This window comes from Eucalyptus grandis, chromosome 5 (assembly GCF_016545825.1).
Source record: "Eucalyptus grandis isolate ANBG69807.140 chromosome 5, ASM1654582v1, whole genome shotgun sequence".
Taxonomy (NCBI): Eukaryota; Viridiplantae; Streptophyta; class Magnoliopsida; order Myrtales; family Myrtaceae; genus Eucalyptus; species Eucalyptus grandis.
The window spans coordinates 23,176,632-23,198,908 of NC_052616.1; the positions used below are offsets into that span (position 1 = coordinate 23,176,632).

Genomic DNA, 22,277 nt, shown 5'->3' on the forward strand with positions numbered 1-22,277 from the left:
ATAAAAATATTCATTTAATATATAACATGTCCTAACGTATCGAAATTTTCTACTTTTGAAAAATGAAGTGTCGTGTCGTGTTGCGTGTCCGTGTCGCGTGTCGGTACAACCTAGGCGATATCCCACTACACCCCCAAGAGTGACAAAAACAATTGACAATTCATGAGAGAGAGAGAGAGAGAGAGGTGCCGTGTTCCGGTTGACATGAAAAAACTTTGGTTGACTTTTTGCGAAATCCCATCATCTCCTTCTCCTTAGCTCCTTAGCTCTCTTGTTCACTCATCATAGCGGCAAAGGAACGATCTTCGTGTAGTCTGCAGCCTTTGATCCACGTCGAGGCGACTGAGTCGAAGCTTCTTGGCTGATCTCTACCTGGATTCGCTGAGGTGAATGATCATACTTTCTCTCATCTTCTATTCATTTGATTCTTCCGATTTCACACAGCTCTTATTAGCCCTACCCTGCATCCATGTGGTGTTCGTACTCTCTCTCCAACTAGATATGTCATTCTCTGGCTAATCTATCTTGTGATAGTTGATCCGTGGTTCTCAAATGTTGCAATGGGATTCTATGGTTGGTCCGCAACCCCTGAGCTCCTTTGCTACTGAGGATTTAGTCCTTCAGATTGTTGACTAAGGTCATACTACTTATACTACTGAGTTGGTATTTAGGAGTTCGTTTTCTTTGGGTTGAGAGAGGTGAGAACGAGTCTGCAATGAGCTTCTTTGCTCCTTTGCTCATTTTTCTTGTCCTTTATCCCTTGATTTGCACTGGATAATCATGATGAACATTTTTACTTGTATTCTTGATGATTTCAGAATGACCCTTCCTTTTTATTCCAGATTGGTTTTCTCTTCCTTGCTAGATAAGTAATATGAATATTATTTATATCAGACTGGTTACATTCCTGCTCTCTCAGTTGGATACAAAATTTTGTGCTTACGTTGATCTGTTCCTTTTCTTATCCAAAGTCGAATAAATCGCTAGTGAATTGAGTGATTTTCACCTCATTTCTTGCAAGAAATAGGGCATGAATGGTCATGGTCAGACCATTGTCATACTTTGTTAAACACTCTTAAATCCTCTGCTTCAGGTGGACATGTTCTGTTTTGAAAATATTTCACTGGAGTTAAAATGATGTTATAGCTCTTATCTGCCACATCTAATGAGAAGAACATGCTATATATTCTTGTCTTTTTTTTTTTTTGGTCAAATAGTGAATTACGTAATATATTCGTAATATATTTTATCCAGATAGTCTTCGTACTGCAAAAGTACGTGACATAAAGTACGTGACATAAGTGGCCTACTGCTAGGTATGAGAACCTACTTCGTATTCAGTCCGCATTATGTGGAATGCAGCAAAATGTTTAGCAGTATCATAATATGGTTTGGATGCCTTCTCCTACTGGGAAATTTTTTTATTGATATGTAGGTTAAAGTTTGATATTCATCTGCTGAAGTGCCCAGGCATACGCTGATCCGGTTCACTTCGAACATACCTAAACACAATTTTGTATTCTGAATAAGCTGCCAACTCAAGATAGATTGAAGAGGTGGAATCCTTCTTTGAATGATATTTTCCTTCTCTAGACTTCTTGTGCCAATGTGAGTAAAAGCTGACTCATGATTGTAATTTCTAAGGCCGCACGAGTAGGGAATGCTGGAACAACAAGCTCGAAAGACTAGGACAGCCGCGAAAGAGTATTTTTGCATGACAGATAAGCATCTCTATGCGAAAGACAATTGATCTAAACATTAACCAGGAATTGAGAACTCTACATAGATATGACTGACCCTCATTATCTCTCATGAGATTTCCACATAGATCTGCCAAAGCAAAAATATAGGAAAAGCGGTTTGTGAACCATAACTTATAATTGAGCATTCTTTTCAGTTCCCTTCTTATAGATTTTAGATTGATCTTTCCCTACTACAGGGTCTAAAGCTTGGCCATGAAAGAGAATGTGTTTGTGAACAGGCTAATTTCCATCAGTGGGTCACTTCAATTGGATAGAATTAAAAAAAAAAAAATAGCACCTATTCGAGGGAATAGTATTATGGGTCTTTTGCTCAGGTAAAGACATTTTTCAATGTCCAGCCAAGCCCTGCTTCAACTTCAACTCAAGGTACTTCGTGAAGGGGAGAGGACAAACGATTGTTCCTTGTACCTGCTAAAAGCAGCATTCTCCATGTTGAACTAACACATAAAAAGCATGTCTGGTTTAAAAATAATAGCCGTCCAATTTTATGAGTAACATAATTGGCGGGGTTGGCAACGAAATTAGCTTAGGCCTCTGATTGGCTTTTTACCAACCCTACATTAAAAACTGAGAATAATTTCAACCCATGAACATGTTGGTAAATTAAGACAGTTAACATAATGTTTTTAATTTAAGAATATTGCTATTATGCATTGTACGGGCGTTGAGCAATGTAATTAGTTATCTTTAATACAAATTCATGAAATGAGAGAGAAGCGAAAGTTAAAAACTATTTGAAACTAATTATAGTGTTTTCTTCTACTTCCACTTACAAGAGGAATTATCTCGATATTATGTTATGATTGGATCAGTTCATAGAATTAATTGTTAGGTAACTGTCTCCAAGCGATTGCATTAAAAGTAAACTACTCATGTTCCAAATAATTTCTATCAATAAGTTTTATGTACCGATTACCAGCATCATTGTTAGTTCAACATGGAGATGCTGCATTATTGGAGCTGGGCTAAGCTGAACATGGAAAAATTTCTTGACTTGAGCAAAAGACCCAAAATTCTATTTCCTTGATAGGTGCTTCAATTATTTTATTTTAGCATCAAGCTTTTGATAGATATTAGCCTCACGATATCTTTTTACAATGACTTCAAACTAATTTCCACATTTGCTTCTAGTAGAAGCTAGCCTTCTTTTTTGCATTGAGAATTTGCACGACCCTTTGTGGTTGAACTCTGCTTTGACAGCAGTTCTTACTATTTTATGTCTTATGTAACAAATGGAGCCTTATAAGGCGAGCGTGTATAGAGAACAAATAAATATGTGGAATGCCTCTTTTGATAATCAGGAAATGGAGGAGTCATCAGGATGTGATTACGAAGTGTTTTTGAGCTTTAGAGGACCAGATACTCGTACAGACATTGCTGATTACCTTTACGTCAGCATGGTTGATGCTGGAATTCGGGCATATAGGGATGATGAAGAGCTCCGTACCGGGGAAGAGCTAGGCGACCAGCTTTTCCAAGCAATTCGGCAGTCAAAGATCTCAATACCAATCTTTTCTACAGGATATGCTGATAGTCCATGGTGCCTTAGAGAGTTGGTTGAGATGGTGGAGAGCAAGAACACAAGGGGACAAAAGATCATGCCTATTTTCTACAATGTTGCACCATCTGAGGTCAAATACCAGAATGAGCACTACGGCAATGCCATTGTTTCTCATTTAAACAAGAAGCGGTTTGATGATGAGACTATCAACAACTGGAAGGCTGCTCTTAAAAAGGTTGGAGAACTAAAGGGATGGGATCTCCATAGCATGCTAAACAGGTATTTTATTATATCACATACGAACTGTTTGTTCCAGATGCATTATTTTGCTCAGCTAAATCTCAAGTCTTGATGCTATTTCCAGCAATACTATCAAAGGCAAAGGTGAATTTGTGAAAGAAGTTGTCAATGATGTTTTGACTGAGTTGAAAACTGCTTACTTGGAAGTATCTGATTGCTTTGTCGAAGTAGACAATCACGTGGGTAAAATCATGAGCATGATAGGTGCACACAGCCATGAAACAAAGATTGTTGGAATCCATGGTATGGGTGGCGTGGGAAAGACAACTCTTGCCAAAATAGTGTACAATCAACTTTCTAATGATTTTGTTGATTATTGCTTCCTTTGTGACATTCGAAAAACAAAGATTACACGCTTGCAGAATCAGCTCTTATCAGACATCCTTAAAAAGAAATGGCTTGATATCAACAATGTCATGGAAGGGAAAAAGGAGATAAAAGAAAGGTTACGCTCTAAAAAAGTGCTTCTTCTACTTGATGATGCTGATGATGCAAGTCAACTTGAAGCGCTTGTGCAAAAGCATGAGTGGTTTGGCAAGGGAAGCAAGATTATCATTACAACTAGAGATCGAGGAATTCTCAATGTTGATGAGACTTATGAACTTACTGGCATGGATTTTGATCATTCTCTCAAACTTTTTAGCAAGCATGCATTTAGAAGAGATTATCCCCTAGAGCAATACATTTGTCACTCTGAAAGGGCAATAAATATGTGTTACGGTCTTCCTTTAGCTCTTGAGGTAATAGGTTCTCTTTTATCTGGAAAAAGCGAAGAGGAGTGGGATGCCACATTAAAGGAGCTAGAAGAATCTCCTCAACAGAATGTTAGAAAGAAGTTAATGATTAGCATTGAGGCCTTAAATGAAAACCAAAGAAAAATATTTCTCGATGTTGCTTGTTTTTTCATTGGGTATGATAAAAGAATTGTTATTCACTTGTGGGAAAGTTGTAAGTTTCTTCCTCATGAATCTCTTGGAATCCTCTAGCAAAGATCTTTGATAAAGATTAGAGATGATAACCAATTGTGGATGCATGATTGCTTAAGAGATATTGGAAGAACTTTTATAGAAGAAGGAAGTGGTATGAAACCAGAGAACCAACAATGGGTGTGGACTCATGAGCAAGCATTGGATGTTTTAGAGAAAATGCAGGTAAATCGTACAGCTTCATTCCTTTAAAAGAAGATTGGTCACCAATATATTTGTTTTGGTTTTCGTTTCTAAAGAATCAATTTATTATTCCAGTGTACTTACAAATGTGGTTTATCAATCGTTTTCGACATTAAGAGAAGATTTAATTGTTTTCCCTTGAAGGATATCACTGCTGTACATCATGGTTTTTTTCTAACTTATGTTTTCTATTTTTGTTTTGGTAGAATGGAGGTGGTTTTCATAGAAATGAAAGCATTAAAGCAATATGTCTTGAGTTCGATGAACAATCTCGATATCCCTTCATCAAAGAATTCTTAGCTAGCCTTTCAAATCTAAGGTTCCTTCGAGTAGACAAAAAGTCCATATCTCAAGTGGATAGTAAAGACTTCAATAGAGACTCGATGTCCATCCTTACTCAAGCTGATCCTTTCCAATATTACCAGAATTCAAACCGATGTATCCTTTCAGAATTGAGATGGCTTTCATGGAATTCTCTTCCTATGGATTATGAGCTGACCACTTTCTCCTTGAGGAAGCTAGTAATCCTTGATTTATTAAGGAGTAACATCACAGAAGAATGGAATGGATGGAGTCTCATAAAGGTATCATTTTTCGGATAAAATCAATGTGTGTTTTGTTGTATGTTATCTTAATTTTACCTGAAGAGAAATAGGTTGTCTTCTTTTCAGCATGCCAGGAATTTGAAGGTCCTAAATCTAACCGGATGCCAAGAATTGCGTGAAACTCCAGACTTGTCTTCTAATGTGAATTTAGTACAGCTGATTCTCAAAGGATGCAGGAGTTTGGTTCGAATCCATCCATCCATTAGTCACCTTAAGAGGTTAGTCATCTTAAACTTGAAGGATTGTTATCATCTCCATATGCTACCTAATGAGATGGGGGAGCTAGAATCTTTAGAGCAACTTCTTTTGGACTCTACATCTATAGAAGAGATCCCTGAATGGAGAAAGGCGAAGAAACTGAAAATTCTCAGCTTGGTTGAATGTAAATCACTAAAAAAGTTCAATTTCGTTGGTTGTGCAATAGTGGGAGTGGATAGCCTTTGCACTCGACTACCTAAGTCAATTGAAAACTTCAATTCACTAGCTAAGTTGGATCTAACGCGTTCAGCAATTCAGGAGTTGCCCGATTCAATTGGAAACATGAAGAATTTAAGAGTATTAAAGATGCGTAACAGCTCCATAAAAAAACTACCCAGTGCCATTGGAATGTTGGAGAAGCTCGAAGAGTTAGAGGTAGGGGCATTTGGAAAACTGAGAGGAGAGATTCCCTTTAATATTGGGAAGCTACGATTTTTGAAAAGATGTGTGGTGAATATCTGTGGAATTTCAGCGGCACTACAGTTTCCAGAAAGTTTGATAGATCTACGTTTTTTTTCGACTTCAACAAAGATGTTGCCACTCTCGAACCTATTAAACTTGAGAATATTGAATGTGTGTTCTCCAAGTATAACCACCCTATCGCCCGATATCAGTTTTCTTTCTCAGCTGAAGACACTCATGATCCACTGCAAGAATTTGCGATGCCTACCTAGGCTTCCGACAAATCTGTCATATTTATGGATAAGGGAGAGTAACAAGTGGAAAACTACAAATGATCTCTCGTATTTGAAATCATTACAGAAGTTGTTAGTTCGGGATTGTCACAGGCTAACGGAGATTCGAGGCCTTGAAGGTTTGCAGAGCTTGAGAGAATTAGAGCTCGAGAGACTTCCATCATTGACGAAGTTGCCTCATCTAACTAACTTGAAGGAGCTCGAGGAGATTCATCTAAAGGATTGTCCTGAGCTTTTTAAGTTTTGGTGTAGTCTAGACTCAGTGGAGTTCGTTGATAACCTCGATTTGAACATGCTGCTTGCTTCATCAGGCTCCAAACATCTACATATTAAACTTCAACAAAAGGAGTATGATCCGATTACACTTTGCTCACGCTGTAGGCCTTTGTATCATTGACGTTTTCTTTTCACTATTTTGCATCGCGTATGTATTAAGGCCCTTGATAAGTGCCGTCTCTCCGACTTTATGATGTGAATTTGGTTACTAGAAAATAAATCAGTCATGCTTCGTAGCAAAATGAACGAGAATCTTCTGCTGATATAAATCGATATGGATAAAATATCGTCTTTTCGGAAGACTATAAGAAGGTATTGGGCCGGAACTCTGCTTCCTTCTTTGCTCATAAGGACTAGTAATCTTTTGACAAATAAGATAACTTCTGTTTGGTTTTTCTTATCTGGCAATCCAATCTTATTCAAATTTGATTTATTTTGTCTTTCACCGATTCGACTTGCCGACATTTGATTGTGTCCCTATTTCCTATTCTTCAAGTACGCTTGCTAAAGTCAAAGAATTAAATGATTATCGGGTTACGATTTTCTTTTACGGAAAAAAAAAAGATTTGATCACTAAAGCTTGATATAATAGCTTATTTAAATAGGCTATTGTAGCCTCTTTTTTTTTTTTTTTTTGGTGGTAAGTGATTACTTAAAACTAAGCATTTATCATCATTCTTTTCATTATTTAAAGCTATTGCCTAGCGGATAACCTGGTTCTTCAATTTACTTTTGTTTAATCGACTAATTAAATTCTATACTTTTTACTTCCATAAAAAAAGAAAATGTTGTTTGGGATATTAACTTGTTCTATACTGGCATGTTATATCTCCTAGACGAGTCAATTACCAAAGAAAGTCCATCTAGAATCGAAAACACAGGGTCCGACTTTGCCCCACATCCTACACACGATGTCAAAATTCAGGCCTGATTGGTTGCCACAACTTTTGCCCAAAATTCATTAAAAAATAAATTTATTTATTGGGTCTTTTTTGGCTATTGTTAAAATAATAGCATCTATGTTGTGAGGTACACATTCTTAAATGAGTAGGCCCCACCACCATTTCTGATTATAGGCTATTTATTTTTTGTGCCCAAAACGTGCTATTATTCTCGTAATAGATTGAGGGTCTATTTGTTAACTTCCACATTAGTGACCGATTCTATTTTTGTTGCTCACAAGAACAAAAAGGAACAATAAATCTGTTTGGTAATTTTTTTTATTCTTGAGAACAAATTTGTTTCCGGAAATAAATTTAAAACAAAATCAAGAAGTAAAAAAAAAAAAAAAAATCGTTTATTTATCCTAGAAAACAATTTCGTAATCAAGCCCAATTTTTTTTTTCTTTTTTTTTTTTTTTTCTTCTTTTCTCCTTCTCTCTTCTTCTCTCTTCTTACTCCTAGCCAGTCATTGATCACTACTGGCCATTGCCGTCATTGCCGATGACCAGTTGGGCGAGGTTCGACAAGTTTGTCGAAGGCTTGCTAGGTTAGGGCGAGGTTCGATGAGCTCACTAAAGGATCGCCTGGCCACCGTGAGCCTCAGCCTCACAAATCTAGACGAGGCCAAGCCTTACTAATGGCGAGGCGAGCCTCCGACAAACTCACCGGACCTTGCATAGCCAATCATTGGCCATCGCCGTGGTCGGCGACCAGCCCAAAGAAGAAGGAAGAAGAAGAGAAAATAAAATGAAAAAAGAAAAAAAATAAAAGTATTAAAAAACCAAAAGAAACAAAAAAATTTAATAGTTCTACCAAACGCATTTCTAAGTTGGGAATAAAAATTTTGGACAAGTTACCAAATGTCTCCAAATGCTCGAAATTGTTTTTTTGGAATTGGATAAAAAAGAATAATTTATGAACGAAAATTGTTTCCGGAAATAGAATAGTTATCAAATACATCCAAAGAATAGTTGCATAAGCATTTTTTCAAAAAATAAATAATTCTTGCAGATCATGGATAGTAGACAACCTTGGATAGTCATAGCAATAACCAATGCAAATGGTGTCGGTTTTGGAACCCACCAAAAGCGTTTCGCCCTGCAATTGTGATTGTTGTGATAGCAAACAACAAATAGCGATGGAAAATGGTTGCAAACAACGAATCTTGACGGTTAGGAAGGCAACACAAGAGGGGCGATGATTGCAATCGAGACATGGGCATGCTCTATTTTGCCACCTAGGAGACCAGCAAACGGTGGTGACCGATCGTGCCGGCTACAACCGCGAAATTGCAACGGCTACTACCATGATGTGACTAGCTACGTCGTTTTAACGAATTTTCCTTTTGGAGTTTACATTTAGGAATGTCAAGGTGAGGAAGTGGAATAAAAGAAAGTGAGAAGAGAGAGAGAGTAAAGAGCAGGTGATAGTGAAACATAATAGTAGGAATGTGGAAAACAAAAAAAAAAAAAAAAATAGAAATATTTTTCCGATTTTTAATGTAGTCATATGTTGTGTACTTTCCATGTGCTTTCGAGATCTACCCAATATTCTCTCCTCAAAGTCTAGTGGCGGTAGAGAAGAAATCGGATTAGTGACGTCTCTTCTTTGGGGATATATTGGTCAAGAATTCAAAATCTTGAAGTTTAGGTGCTAGAGGAAAAAAACGTGTTTTCATGGGGAATCCATGTGGCCAATCTCTTATTTAGTGGGCATTTGAATCATGAAAAATTCATGATTTGAAAAACACTTTCGAAAAATAATTGGTCATTAATTTAAAATAATTACTGTTGACACCTAGATTTTGACGGTCCGTTTAGTCATTTATCGCATTAAAATTAGGGTTTAATCAATAATTAATTAATTGCATAGCATTTAGTTGTAGGTGCATTTATTTTTTATTTGCATTTACCTGGACCGGTGGTGGATGGGTTGAATCGGTGGTTTTGAATTTTAAATTAATAGGCCGGGCTAGGCTCATGAAAAGCCCGTCGTTGTTGTTTAATTGATTATCTTGTGAAAATTTAAGATTTGATGCGATATTATGATGATTTTTGGAAATTTAAAATCGCACCGTAATCTTAAAGTTGGGAATATTAAGGAGGATAAGGAATATTCTAAAATATTTTGTTGCGGATGGATATCTCGAAAGATTTTAGAATTGGATAATGGAGTTTTATCTAAAGTGAATTATTTGGAAAATCTTCACAAAAATTCCAGTTTATCTTCAATTGCTTGAGTCGGCATATAAAATCTTCAATGGTCGAATGAGTCACTTGGAAGATTTTAATATGATTTCATTTTGAATGAGTGAAGATACGCGATAATCTCGAAAAGATGATTTTCAGCGATTGAGTTGTTATGCAAATCTTCGTAGGTTGAGCAGACTAAGTTTCCACTCTATAAATAGGGGTGGCCTTCTCTTCGTCCGGGGGGGAGCTTCTGTTAAAAAATTCAGAAAAAGTGAAAGGGGAGAGAAGCCATCCGTGGAGGTTAAAAGGAAAGAAAAGAAAAAAAGCAAAAAGGTTCTGCAGAAAAGCTAAGGAAAAGGGAGAGTGACGTGAGAGAGAGAGAGAGAAAAGCAAAGGGGTGATTTGACCCCTACTGTTCATCATCTTCCCCAAATCGCTGCCCCTCCTCTGCAACTTCCATCCGCGAGGCTTCCGCCACCGTGCCGCGCCGAGCCTTGCCCCTGCCCCGGCGACCCGAAGCTCGACGCTCCACCCTCCGCGAGTAGGCCCCGAGCCGTGCCGCAGCCGAGCCTCCTTCCCCGCGCCGACGTGGCCGCCGGTCTCCGTCTGCAAGCCTCGACGACCCGCGCCACTGCGCCGGAGCCCCACTCACCCGCGCCTGCCTCTCCGCCGCGCCGCTTGTCTCTGTTGCCCCTGTCCTTGTTTGCCTGACGCTGTGCCGCATCTGTCGCCACCCTCATCGCTCCACTTGACGACCTGCAATCCGCAATCGAGAGGCGTTGCCCCCGTGAAGCCGCTCTGTGCCCTCTGCTCTAACCCGACTTCAATCCGAAGCTCCACCTGCAGTGCCCAACGCCTAAGCCTGCCGGATCCGCACCGCCGCGCCTCCTCTCGCCGCGCCTGCACCATCGCCGATCAACCTCACTCGCGACCGCCTCGCTCGAAGCCCCACCGGACGCTGAGCCGACGCCCTTGCAGCAACCCGCGAAGCTGCTTCTGCCTCGACGTGTTTCTGCCGCCCAACCCACCTGCCTTGCCTCGCCGGCGACTTCTCACCGGACCGGCCACCACGTGCTGCCTTGCTCAGAAGAAAAGGAAAAACAACAGAAAAAGCAAAATCTATTAGGTTGTTCATTTATTTCTTTATTTTGTTTATATTCTTTAGTTATTTACTTAATTGGATCCCAATGTTCACTTTATGAATCTTGTAGGCATTATCCGCATAAGTTATCCCTAAACTTATTGTAATTATTAATTTGACCCGTAAGATGTCGGGTTATTTTTTTAATTACATTAATTTTTGGGGTTTGTTGATAGTTTTTTAAGTACTAAATCAATATAATTATTAATTTGATCCGTAAGAATTCGGATCAGATTTTTAGTTATTTTGAACCCTTTGTCGTGATAATTAGGGTTAGGATAATCATTAATTTAACCCGTGAGACAACAGTTATTTTTTCGATTATTTTGATCCTTTATATGATTGCATATCTTGATTGTTTAGATTTATTGTTTAGTTGATTTAGAGAATCACTAAAAAAAAATCTAAAAAAATATAAGAAAAACAACAACAAAAAATGCATTCATTTAGGTTGTTAGTTTTATCATTATTTGAATTGCATATGAAATTTTGATTTCGAAATTAATATAAAAACTAAAAAATCATCATCCATATATCATGTTGAATTAGGGCATTCTTTGCACGTCATTGCATGTTAGGATTGCATGTTTATCAATTATAGGTAGATAATCTCTCCTAGATAAATTGCATGTTTTGTTAAGAAAATAAAAATGTCCACGTCATATGGAATTAAGTCCATGAAATGCATGTCATTTTAGTGATTATTGTTAGGTTCATTTCTAATTAGAACTTAATCGTCATTAGACTAAATCATTTAATAAATGTTGCATGATATATAACTCTCGTGCTAAATTATATGCGGCATGTCATCTTAGTTTAAATAATTTTGTATGTCATTGCATCGCATTGCATGTCATTAGAATTAGGCCATTTAGATTGCATTTAATTATTGCATTTCTTCATGTCATATAGTTTAGGTCATGCTGCCATGTCATATTAGATTATTAACATGCATTGCATAAGTCATGATTTTCATTAAATAAAGTGAAAACAAAAATTGAAATTGCGTGTTAATTAGAAATCATATCTAGGGTCACTGATGTGAATTCTGATTTAACAATGCGATGCTTTTGCTCCTAGGTATGTTTTGCAATATTTAATTGCTTTCTTGAGTGTTAAATTGGTGGTATGCGCACATGTATGATCACCTCACATGTTAGGAAGTTAAATTAAAATCAATTCAATTGCCAAACATTTTTTTGAAAATAAAAAGAATGGTACCGAAAGGGCATTAGAAAAATCTAATGTAATCAAGTCCCCGTACCCTTAGTCTCTGGTTCGTAGGAGTAAAGTAATTCTCTCATTATTTTACTTAGGTGTCTAATCGACCTACCATAAACTGATTAGTGGCGACTCCTAAATAAAATCAATTTGCATGTTAAAAATTCAAACCTAAGTCGCAAATTGGTATGGGCTTGGGAGAGCCCAAGTTAAGTTTAGGCTTAACAATCCATTAGCTAAAACCTAGGTGGTTCACACCCGAAAAAAATTGGTCGCGACAATTACTCAAAGAAAAATAATCTCAATACCGATAATAATTTATTTCTTACTATTTTCATGGATGATGAAACTTTTTTATTCAATCATTTTTTAAAAAAGAAAACAAGTAATCATTTTTCGAAAAATGGTTTCCAAATCTTGACTTCTTTATGAACCGGACACATTCTCGATCGAAATAAACATATGGGTAAGCTTCTGTGATGATTTTCAATTAAAAAAAAAACCTTCTTTGATGATTATTGAAAATTGGCAACATTTTGCAATTAGCATGAAAGGAATATTTGATTTCACTCATCAATGCGCTACAATCTTTTCTTAACCTTTTTGGCAATTGATATGCTTCGACCAAAATCCGACCATTTTCCTACAAAGTAATAAAATGGCAGCCATTAGGAGTGTTAATAGACTTGTTCGATTTGAGTCTCCACTAATAGTCTAATAACCAACCTGACTTGGACATAAAGGATTTATATATTTTGTGACTCCATGCGCATAGACCAGAACTGAAAAAACAATCCAGGTCGTTATCGTTTTTTCATGATGATATAGAATTACAAAAAGAATTTGCCGAGTTTTGATCAAAGAAAATCATTTAAATGACATTAAGGCTGCGTTTGTTTTCGTTTCTTTTTTCTGTTTTTAAACAACTTTTTGTTATTTTGTTCCTGGGAACAAAACGAACAGAAACGCATTTGTTTGCGTTTTGTTCCAAAATTATTTTTTTGTTCCTTGAAACACATCTGGAACAGAAATAAGCAACAAAAAAAAGTTGTTTCTTGTTTCTGTAACACATTTTAAAAACATTTTTTCTCTTTTTATTTCTTTTTTTCTTTGGCTGGTCGCCGGCCTCGCCATGGCCGGGCAACCGGCCGTCGAGGGCTGGCGACCTCGCCGAGCATTGCCGGCCCCGGCGAGGCCGAGCGTCGCGACCTGGCGAGGCTCGACCTTGCCTTGGCTAGGCAAGCTCGAGCTCACCCGGCCGGCGAGGCTTAGCCACCGGCACTTGGCAAGTGTCCCCGACGACGCAGAGCCTCGCCGGCTGCCGAGCGAGCTTGGCCTCGCCAGATTCAGCGAGGCCGAGTTCCGCCCAACGGCCGGCGAGGCTTAGCCTCGTCGGGCCACCGCCAGTCGGTGTCGCTTGGCGGTGGCCGGGCGAGGCCGAGCCTCGCCGGGTTGGGTGAGGCCGCCCTCCCTCGTCGGCTGGTCGCCGGCCATGGTCGAGGCCGGCGACCGACTAAAAGAAGAAAAAGAAAAAGAAAAAAATAAATAAGAAAATAAGAAAGAAAATAGAAAAAATAAAAAAATATTAAAAAATAAAATAAATAAAAAAATTATACAAATTTACCAAACGTGTTTTTTTCATTTTTTTTATTCCCAGAACAAGTTTACCAAACACGTGTTTTTGTTCAAAATTGTTCCCTAGGAACAAAACACTTTTTCTATTTCGTTTTCGAACAATTTTTAAACATAAATGTTACCAAACGCGCTCTAAGAATCCTAAAGTCTTACCTAGCACATTTACACCAAATTGAATTACCCAAATCTGCACCTTATGACCCAAATTAATTTTGTATCACAAAAAAATTCAAAATCGGTATCTTTGATGGAAAATCGACCTTCATTAGCAGGTTGGGATTTGACGCGAACAATAGATGTAGGATTTTTAAAGGTATTATCACTATTAAAGAATAATAAAATTGCTAAAATATCCATCCTAAAACCGACGAGAAGCCAGCAAAACCTTACAAACTCTCCTCCTACTTTGTCCGCCTCCATCCTTGACTCTCTCCCTCTCGCATTTGGTCTCGAACTCATCTTCCTTCTTTCTGCAGCTCTTGCTCCAACCTCGAGGTCCGTCGCCCTTTCTCTCCCAATCTTCTTCCTGCTCTGTGTGTGTGTGTGTGTTTTTTTTTCTAATAAATTTTTTGTTCTTTTTCTTTCGATTCTCCTTCAGTTTCTGATCACTGGAAAGTGAAAAAACGAAAATCGGATTAGTGGCTGAATCGAAAGTGATGGAACTCTGAGCAGGTGCATTTGTGTATTGGGTTTCGTTATATTTGCACAAAGCAGATCTCTACATTTTGGTTATGATGGATCTGTCAAGGCAAAAACACAGAGAAAGTGATTCATGAACCGCAACTGATAATTGAGCATTCTTTTCAGTTTCCTATCCACAGATTCTAGACGAATCTAACTTTCGCTGCTACAGGGTCTAAAAATTGACCATTTAAAGAGAATGTGTTTGTGAACAGGCTAATTTTCAACAGTGAGTCACTTGATCATATAGGACAAAAAAATAAAAAAATAACACGTATTCGAGGGAATAGTGCTATGGGTCTTTTGCTTAAATCAGGACATTTTTCTATGTCCAGGTGAGCCCTGCTTCAACTATAACTCAAGGCACTTCGTACGCTCTGTGTAGGAGGACGACGATCGTGCTCAGTTGCCACGCTCTATTCCCTACTAGAAACCCACGTAAGCTCAAAGTGCATTCTATAGTCAGTGTTCTGTTTTGAATTGGATGAGTGAAAGTAGGAACTCCATCTCCTCCTCTACATGTTTAATTTTCTCAAAATAAGTCGGGCCATTCAAGTTGCCCTTTAGTTTTCGTTTCTTTGATGTTTATTGTTACTTTTTATTTGGAAGCTGATTCAACTTATTTTTCTGTATGGTCAGAATATTTGGTAACTATTCTATGCACAATTTGAGAAGGAGATAGTTAACTCTCTCTGTGTTCGACATTTGATATGTTTACTTTCCGCTTTTTGGCAGCAACATCAGATTCTGTTTAACCGTTGGGTAGTGATTGCATTAAGTAAATTATTCATGCTCTAGTATTTTCTATCAATAAGCGTCGTTTACGTATTAATTACCAGCACCATTGTTAGTTCAACATGAAGATACTGCATTATTGGAGCTGGGCTTAGCTGGACATGGAAAAATTTCTTGACTTGAGCAAAAGACTCAAAATACTATTTCCTTGATAGGTGCTTTATTTATTTTATTTTAGCATCAAGTTTTTGATAGATATTAGCCTCACAATATGTTGTTACAATGACTTCAAACTTATCTTCACTTTTGCTTCTAGTAGAAGCTAGCTTCATCAACTTGCACGTGGTCATTATTTTCAGGTGGCATCTCAAATTGTTGTTGCACGAAGAATTTGCATGAACCTTTGTGGTTGAACTTTGCTTTGATAGCAGTTGCTACTATTTAATGTCTTTTGTAATAAATGAAGCCTTATAAGGCGAGCATGTCCAGAGAACAAAAAAATATGTGGAATGCCTCTTCTGATAATCAAGAAATGAAGAAGTCATCAGAATATGATTATGAAGTGTTTTTGAGCTTTAGAGGACCATATACTCATACGGACATTGCTGATTACCTTTACGTCAGCATGATTGATGTTGGAATTCGGGCATATAGGGACTATGAAGAGCTCTGCACTGGGGAAGAGATCAGCGGCCAATTTCTCCAAGCAATTCAACACTCAAAGATCTCAATACCAATCTTTTCTAAAGGATATGCTAATAGTCCATGGTGCCTCAGGGACTTGGTCAAGATGGTGGAGAGCAAGAACATAGGGGGATAAAAGATCATGCACATTTTCTACAAGGTATTATCGTCGGAGGTCAAATATCAAAATGAGCATTACAGCAATGCCATTGTTTCTCATTTAAACAAGAAGCGGTTCAATGATGAGACTATCAACAACTAGAAGGCTGCTCTTAAAGAGGTTGGAGAACTAAAGGGATGGGGTCTCCATAGAATGCTAAACAAGTATTTAATTATATCACATACGGACTATTTGACCCAAATGCATTATTTTGCTCAACTAAACCTAATGTCTTGATACTTTTTTCCTCCAATACTATCAGAGGCAAAGGTGAATTTGTGAAAGAAGGTTTTGATTGAGTTGAAAACTGCGTACTTGGAAGTATGTGATTGCTTTGTCAAAGTAGACAATCATGTGGATAAAATTACAAGGATGATAGGTGCACACAACCTTGAAAACAAAAATAATTGGAATCCATGGTGTTGGTGGCATGGGAAAAACAGCTCTTGCCAAAACAGTGTATAGTCAACTTTCTATAGATTTTTCTTATTGTTGTTTCCATTCAAACATCCAAGAAAGAGAGATTACATGCTTGCATAAGCAACTCGTATCGACCATCCTTAAAGGACAATGTTTTAATATCAAAAATATCTTGGAAGGGAAAAAGGTGACTAAGCAAAGGTTACCCAGTAAAAAAGTGCTTCTTCTACTTGATGACGCCCACAAAGCAAGTCAACTTGATGCACTCATCCAAAAGCATGAGTGGTTTGACAAGGGAAGCAAGAACATCATAACCACTAGAGACCGGGGGATTCTCAAAGTGCCCACACCTAATGATTAGACATGCAAGACTACACTTGTTGATGAGGCGTATGAACTTATTGGCATGGATTTTGATCATTCTCTTAAACTCTTTAGCAAACATGCCTTTAGAAGAGATTATCCCTTAGAGCAATACATCTCTCACTCTGAAAGAATAATAAATATTTGTCACAGTCTTCCTTTAGTTTTTGAGGTAACGTTCTCTTTTATCTGGAGAAAGAGTAGAGAAGTGGGATGACATATTAAAGAAGCTAGAAGAATCTCCTCTAGAGGATGTTGAAAAGAGGTTAACCAAAGAAAAATATTTCTTGATGTTGCTTGTTTTTTCATTGGATATAATAAAAGAATTGCGATTCACATCTCGAAAGCTAAAAATACAATCCTCATCTATCCCTCAGAATCCCTTAGAGAAGATAATCGATTATGGATGCATGATTTGTTAAGAGATATTGGAAGAAATTTTATACAACAAGGAAGTGATGAGAAACTAGAGAAGCAACAATGGGTAGTAGACTCATGCACAAGCATTCAAAGTTTTAGAGAAAATGTAGGTAAATCGTACAACTTTATTCCTTCTTTGAAGATAAGTTTGGTTTTCGTTCCTATAGCATTGATTAATTATTCTATAGCACTTCTTGACGCGGTTTATCCATCATTATGAATGTTAGGAGAAGATTTAATTGTTTTCCCTTCAAGGACATCAACACGGTAAATCATGGTTTATTCTAACTTCCATTTTATGTTTTTATTTTGGTAGAGTGGAGGTGGTGTTCATGGAATTGGAAGCTTTGAAGCTATATGTCTTGAGCTGACTGAACTATCTAGATACTCCTTAATGAAAGAATTCTTAGAAAGCCTTTCAAATATAAGGTTCCTTCAAATGGACTTCAAGTTAGGCCCTCAACCCACATCAAGGTATATGTTTCTTCTAGGTAAGCTCTATATGATAAATATTTGGAGGTCAAATTTTTTAAAGACCAAAATTATTTTCAAGACGAATTTGGCCCATTTATCCTTCTAGAGTCAAGATTTCTCCTTTCAAAATTGAGATGGCTTTCATGGAATAACTTCCCTAGTGTTTTTAAAGTGTCTCATATTTCCATGAGGAAGCCAATTATCCTTGATTTCTCAAGGAGTGAAATCCGAGAAACATGGCGTGGATGGAGCTACATAAAGGTACGATTTTTCAAATAGAATAAATGCATTTTGTGGCAAGTTATCTTAATTTGGCTTGAAGAGCAATATGTTTTCTTTTTAGTTGGCTGAGAATTTGAAGGTCCTAATTATGACTGGATGCAATTATCATAAACATCCGGATTTGTCTTCTCATAAGAAGTTAGAGCAACTGATTCTCGAAGGATCTAAGTGTTTGGCGGAAATTGATCATCCATTGGTCACCTTAAGAACTTGGTCTTCTTAAACTTGAGGGACTGTAAAAATCTCAGAAGCTACCTAATGAGATTGGGGCACTGGAATCGTTGATGGAACTTCTTCTTGACTCTACATCTATACAAAAGATTCATGAATAGAGAAGGATGAAGAATATGAAAATGCTCAGCTTGGTCGGATGTATATCATTGAATAAATTTAGTTTCGTTGGTTGCTCAGCATCAGCAGTGAAGCTCTCATTAGTGGGTAACCATTTCAACTTATTAATTGAGTTAGATCTATCGAGCACTGGTATACAGGAGTTACCATATTCAATTGGATATATGAAGAAATTGAAAGTGCTAAAGATATGGTGTTGCCGCCTAACAAAACTATCCAACGCCATTGGAATGTTGGAGAAGCTCAGAGCTAGAGGCAAGTGGGGAATTTCCAACAGAATTGAAAGAAATTCCCAGTAATATTGGGAAGCTGCTAATTTTGAGAAAAATTGTTGTTAGAATTCGGTGAAATTCCAGCAATGCCAAAGCTTCCGGAAAGTCTGATCACTCTAACCATTGATGCATACTCAATGAAGACAATGCTGGAATTCTCAAACCTATTAAATTTGAGAAATTTGAAGTTGTGGGTAAGATTCTTGTGTCTTTTAAAACTTGAAGTAGATCCAAGTTCTTGGGGGATTGGAAGATTATCCATGCTTGAGGTCTTGGAATTGTATTGTCCTCATGTCCACACCTTATCTTTTAATCTTGTTCTCCTTTCTAAGCTGAAGGAACTCCAAATCAGTTGCCTAAAATTGCAATGCCTACCAAGGCTTCTAACGAATTTGTCATACTTACATTTATAGGAATGCCACAAAATAAAAACAACGAATGATATTTCCAATTTGAAAGCATTGTCACGTTTGGAAATGCATCATTGTTCGAAGCTAATAGAGATTGAGGGTCTTGATGGTTTGGAGAGCCTGAGAACGTTAGTGCTCGAGTCATTACAGCTGGTGAAGTTGCCTAATCTAACTGAGTTGGTTGAGATTCCAGAGTGTCTAGAATCATTGGAGACACGGGATATTGGGAGCTGTGACAAACTACAAAAGCCCCTAATCCATCAAGCTTCAAGAATCTGAAAGTTCCACTTCTAGGCAAAAGGAAACGGACTTGATTGCAATTTACAAACAATCCTTTTCTTTTTGTAATGCTCACGTTTTTCTTTTGAATATTTCAGATTATATATGTATTGAGGCCCTTAATAAGTGTGGTCTCTCTGGCTTTGTGATGTGATTTTCGTTACTGAAAAATAAATCAATCCTGCTTACTTGCAAAATGAAGGAGAATCTATTATTGATATAAATATATATCATCAAGTGAACACAATGAAAATTAATACGTGTTTTATTTTTCTGACCACAAACTAAATAATTCTACTTCTTTTCTGGCAATCTAATCCTATTCAAATTTTATTTTTTCATCATCACCAATTCCATTATGCCATAATTTGAGTTTGTCACAATTTTGTATTCTTCGCTTACGCTCGTTGACGAAAGACATCCAAGTAATCATTGGGTCAGGCTTTTTTTTTTTTGAAAAAAGAATCAACACAATTTTGAAACAATAGATTACTTTAATTGGTTATTGAAGTTTTATATAGGATTTTTCATAAATGATAGCCTTTTCTTTTCTTTTCTATTTTTTTAGCAGATATAGCCTTTTTTTTTATCATGAGTGAAAAAATGTGGGGGGAGAAGACCAGCTTCTAAAGACGTTCGATGGGCGTCATAATAAGAATCTCTCGTAGAATGTTTAATTTGAATCATGATTACTCCACACCATTAGTGAATAGATATTTGAGATTGGCGAGCGAGTTGTCTCAATCAAAAAGTTTATCCACACAAGATTTACTGTAGCTAAGCAAAAAAGCATGAATCTTTTAGAGATTTGTTCCCAATATGAATTGAACTAGTGATCTATTGGATGACAGTTCCTCCTTTATCACTAGGCCCATCACCTTACTGGTAGTAGATAGTCTTTTTTGACATGATAAGTAAAAGTTTTCAAAATAAGAAACCATCTACTAGTATGGGACAGCTCTTTGTAGATTAAGAGATGCAATCGCATGGATCCAACTTTACATTTCTTCATTTTGTATTAACCTTTTTTTCTAATGAATATCATGATATGTGGATCCTAACTCCTAAACTAAGGGCTTCGATCCCACTAGCTTTTATACTTCACAAGTTTCACAAAATTAGAGATTGTAAAGCCTAAATATGTAGCAAAAAACCTAACTATTACGAGCAACGGACTAATTCAATATTACTATTGGGGAGAAGGGGAAAAAATGATGGAAGAAACTCAATCTTCCATCTAAGGCAAATTGGATGAAAAAATGAAAGAAGTTAATCTTTTGTCTTAGACAAATTTGAATAACATTTAAGATAAATAAAAAAAATTTCAATCATTCAAGGAGCACTAAATCAATTTTGGTTTATTTAGGATTGAAAGCCAGGTTAAACTTTTGTTTAGGAAAAAATTTTCCCAATAAAATCATCGGATCTAATGTCCGGACTAGGGAATGATATTGAAAATAATAAATTAAAAGCTTATTGATTTTTATGGTATACATAGCAATGCTATTTTTCATTTCGAGTAACTTCATTATATATATATTTGGTGACCGAGGGAATCTCCAATCGCCGCTTCGCGGTGGAGAGTAAACCCTGGGGAGACACGTGGGAAACCACCACCCACGTGCCCTGGGTAAGGCGCGGCTAGCACTGAAGCAACGACGACGCCGTGGATCGAACTCGGGACCTCTCGTGAAAAGTTCCCTTGCTCAACCACCTACGTCACCACCACGGGTGGTGTAACTTTGTGACAAATCAAAGTACTGCTATCAACCATAAATTTATCTTATATCATTCCACTCAATAATAAATAAGATCATGGATTCAAATCTATTTTCATGGCAGTCATAGGTAGAAGGAATAGAAATAGTAGAGATTCATAAGCAATCGCACAACGTTCAACTTGGTTCTTGAATTTCTATGGCTCAATTTAGATCCTTAAATTTCGTATCTTTTTATTTGAGTTAATCGTTCGGTTAAAAAGAAAATGAAAATATTGATGTGGACTCTTACATTAGTTCTACGTCAGAGCGGATTCGAGACAAATGAGTGGCTACATGTATTCTTCTTGTGGCGTTTGAATAAAATATTTAGAAAAATGAAAAAAGAAAGAAAAGTAAAACCAATCCGGAGGCGAGAGTAAGAGATAAAAGGGGACGTGGGGGCCTGTCCAAGCACCGATTGAAGGGTGGGAGCTCTTACCGGTCGTAGCCAGGGCTTACGCGGCCTTGTCTCTGTTTTTCTTTTTTCTTTTTTAAATATTTGTTTTGCTTTTAACATTTTCTTATTTCTGAATTGTTTTTTTGATTTTTTTAAATGCCACTTAAGATATCCGTCAGCATTTATCAGTAATATTTTCGTTCATAATTTCGATGAAAGGTCCAATTCGAACAAAAAATATTATATAGTTCAAGAATCTAACCGCGAAAAAAGGAAAAGGGAAATACGCCGAAGTATTTGGAGTCAAAAGCCTGGTAAACAGAAAAACAGAGGGAGACAACGGGACCATGTCTCTGTCGGCCCTTCCCAGGCCATATTTGTCCCTCCAGCTGCTCGCGGTCGGAAGCAGAGACGCTTCGCATTCTCGCCATCTCCTAATAAGGTCTCATCTCTCTCTCTCTCTCTCTCTCTATCTTCAGTTTCTTTATATTGCCAGTATTTTTTTTTTTTTTTTTTTTTTGATACCCAGAAACCCTATTAGCCGTTTGTTGCCTTGCAGCGGTACATAGCCGCCAAGTAAAGCCTGGAGCGATGCTAGCGGAGGACCCACCACCCAGACATACGCCGATGCTTCCCCTAGGGTTTGACCCCTCGACCTTTCCCAAGATTGAGGTTTTTTATCCAGCGGAGCCACCAAGGCCGGTGGCTTTATATTGCCAGTATTTGTCTGTCTTTGAACCGATATACAAGTTCATGTGCCTCTTCCATGCGTTGATGATTCTGGAAGATTGATTAATCTTGCTGATGGTGTTTTGCGATTGGTGGGCAATAATCATTTTTTTTTGGTTGGTAATTATTATCATCTTCCGGTCTTCCTGGTTATAAATTTTC

At 37.4% G+C, this 22,277-nt stretch overlaps 2 protein-coding genes across 10 annotated transcripts; both read left to right on the forward strand.

Annotated features, from left to right (window-relative positions):
- Positions 1-216: 216 nt before the first annotated feature.
- LOC108959519 (disease resistance protein RUN1-like) lies at positions 217-17,515 on the forward strand. 9 transcript variants are annotated; one of them, XM_039312225.1, is made up of 6 exons: positions 218-386; positions 3,065-3,543; positions 3,629-4,715; positions 4,940-5,317; positions 5,405-5,556; positions 5,855-6,965. In XM_039312225.1, exons 2-3 carry the CDS (start codon positions 3,068-3,070, stop codon positions 4,548-4,550), a joined length of 1,398 nt encoding a protein of 465 aa, XP_039168159.1. In that variant the 5' UTR covers positions 218-386; positions 3,065-3,067; the 3' UTR covers positions 4,551-4,715; positions 4,940-5,317; positions 5,405-5,556; positions 5,855-6,965. The 9 variants fall into 9 exon arrangements, with proteins under 9 accessions (XP_039168154.1, XP_039168156.1, XP_039168159.1 ...); XM_039312226.1 differs by having other exon boundaries at positions 6,385-6,965; XM_039312220.1 differs by having other exon boundaries at positions 217-386; positions 5,405-6,965.
- LOC120293738 (TMV resistance protein N-like) lies at positions 15,596-15,934 on the forward strand. The gene has a single exon (XM_039313464.1). The coding sequence runs from the start codon at positions 15,596-15,598 to the stop codon at positions 15,932-15,934; it is 339 nt and encodes a 112-aa protein (XP_039169398.1).
- Positions 17,516-22,277: the final 4,762 nt, after the last annotated feature.

Excerpts from the sequence above, each read along its gene's own strand:
- LOC108959519 (XM_039312220.1), top strand. The coding sequence starts at position 4,593 with ATGCATGATTGCTTAAGAGATATTGGAAGAACTTTTATAGAAGAAGGA. Across the intron at positions 4,716-4,939 it reads ATGTTTTAGAGAAAATGCAG|AATGGAGGTGGTTTTCATAG; the intron begins GTAAATCGTACA and ends TTGTTTTGGTAG. Across the intron at positions 5,318-5,404 it reads ATGGATGGAGTCTCATAAAG|CATGCCAGGAATTTGAAGGT; the intron begins GTATCATTTTTC and ends TCTTCTTTTCAG.
- LOC120293738 (XM_039313464.1), top strand. The coding sequence starts at position 15,596 with ATGTCCAGAGAACAAAAAAATATGTGGAATGCCTCTTCTGATAATCAA.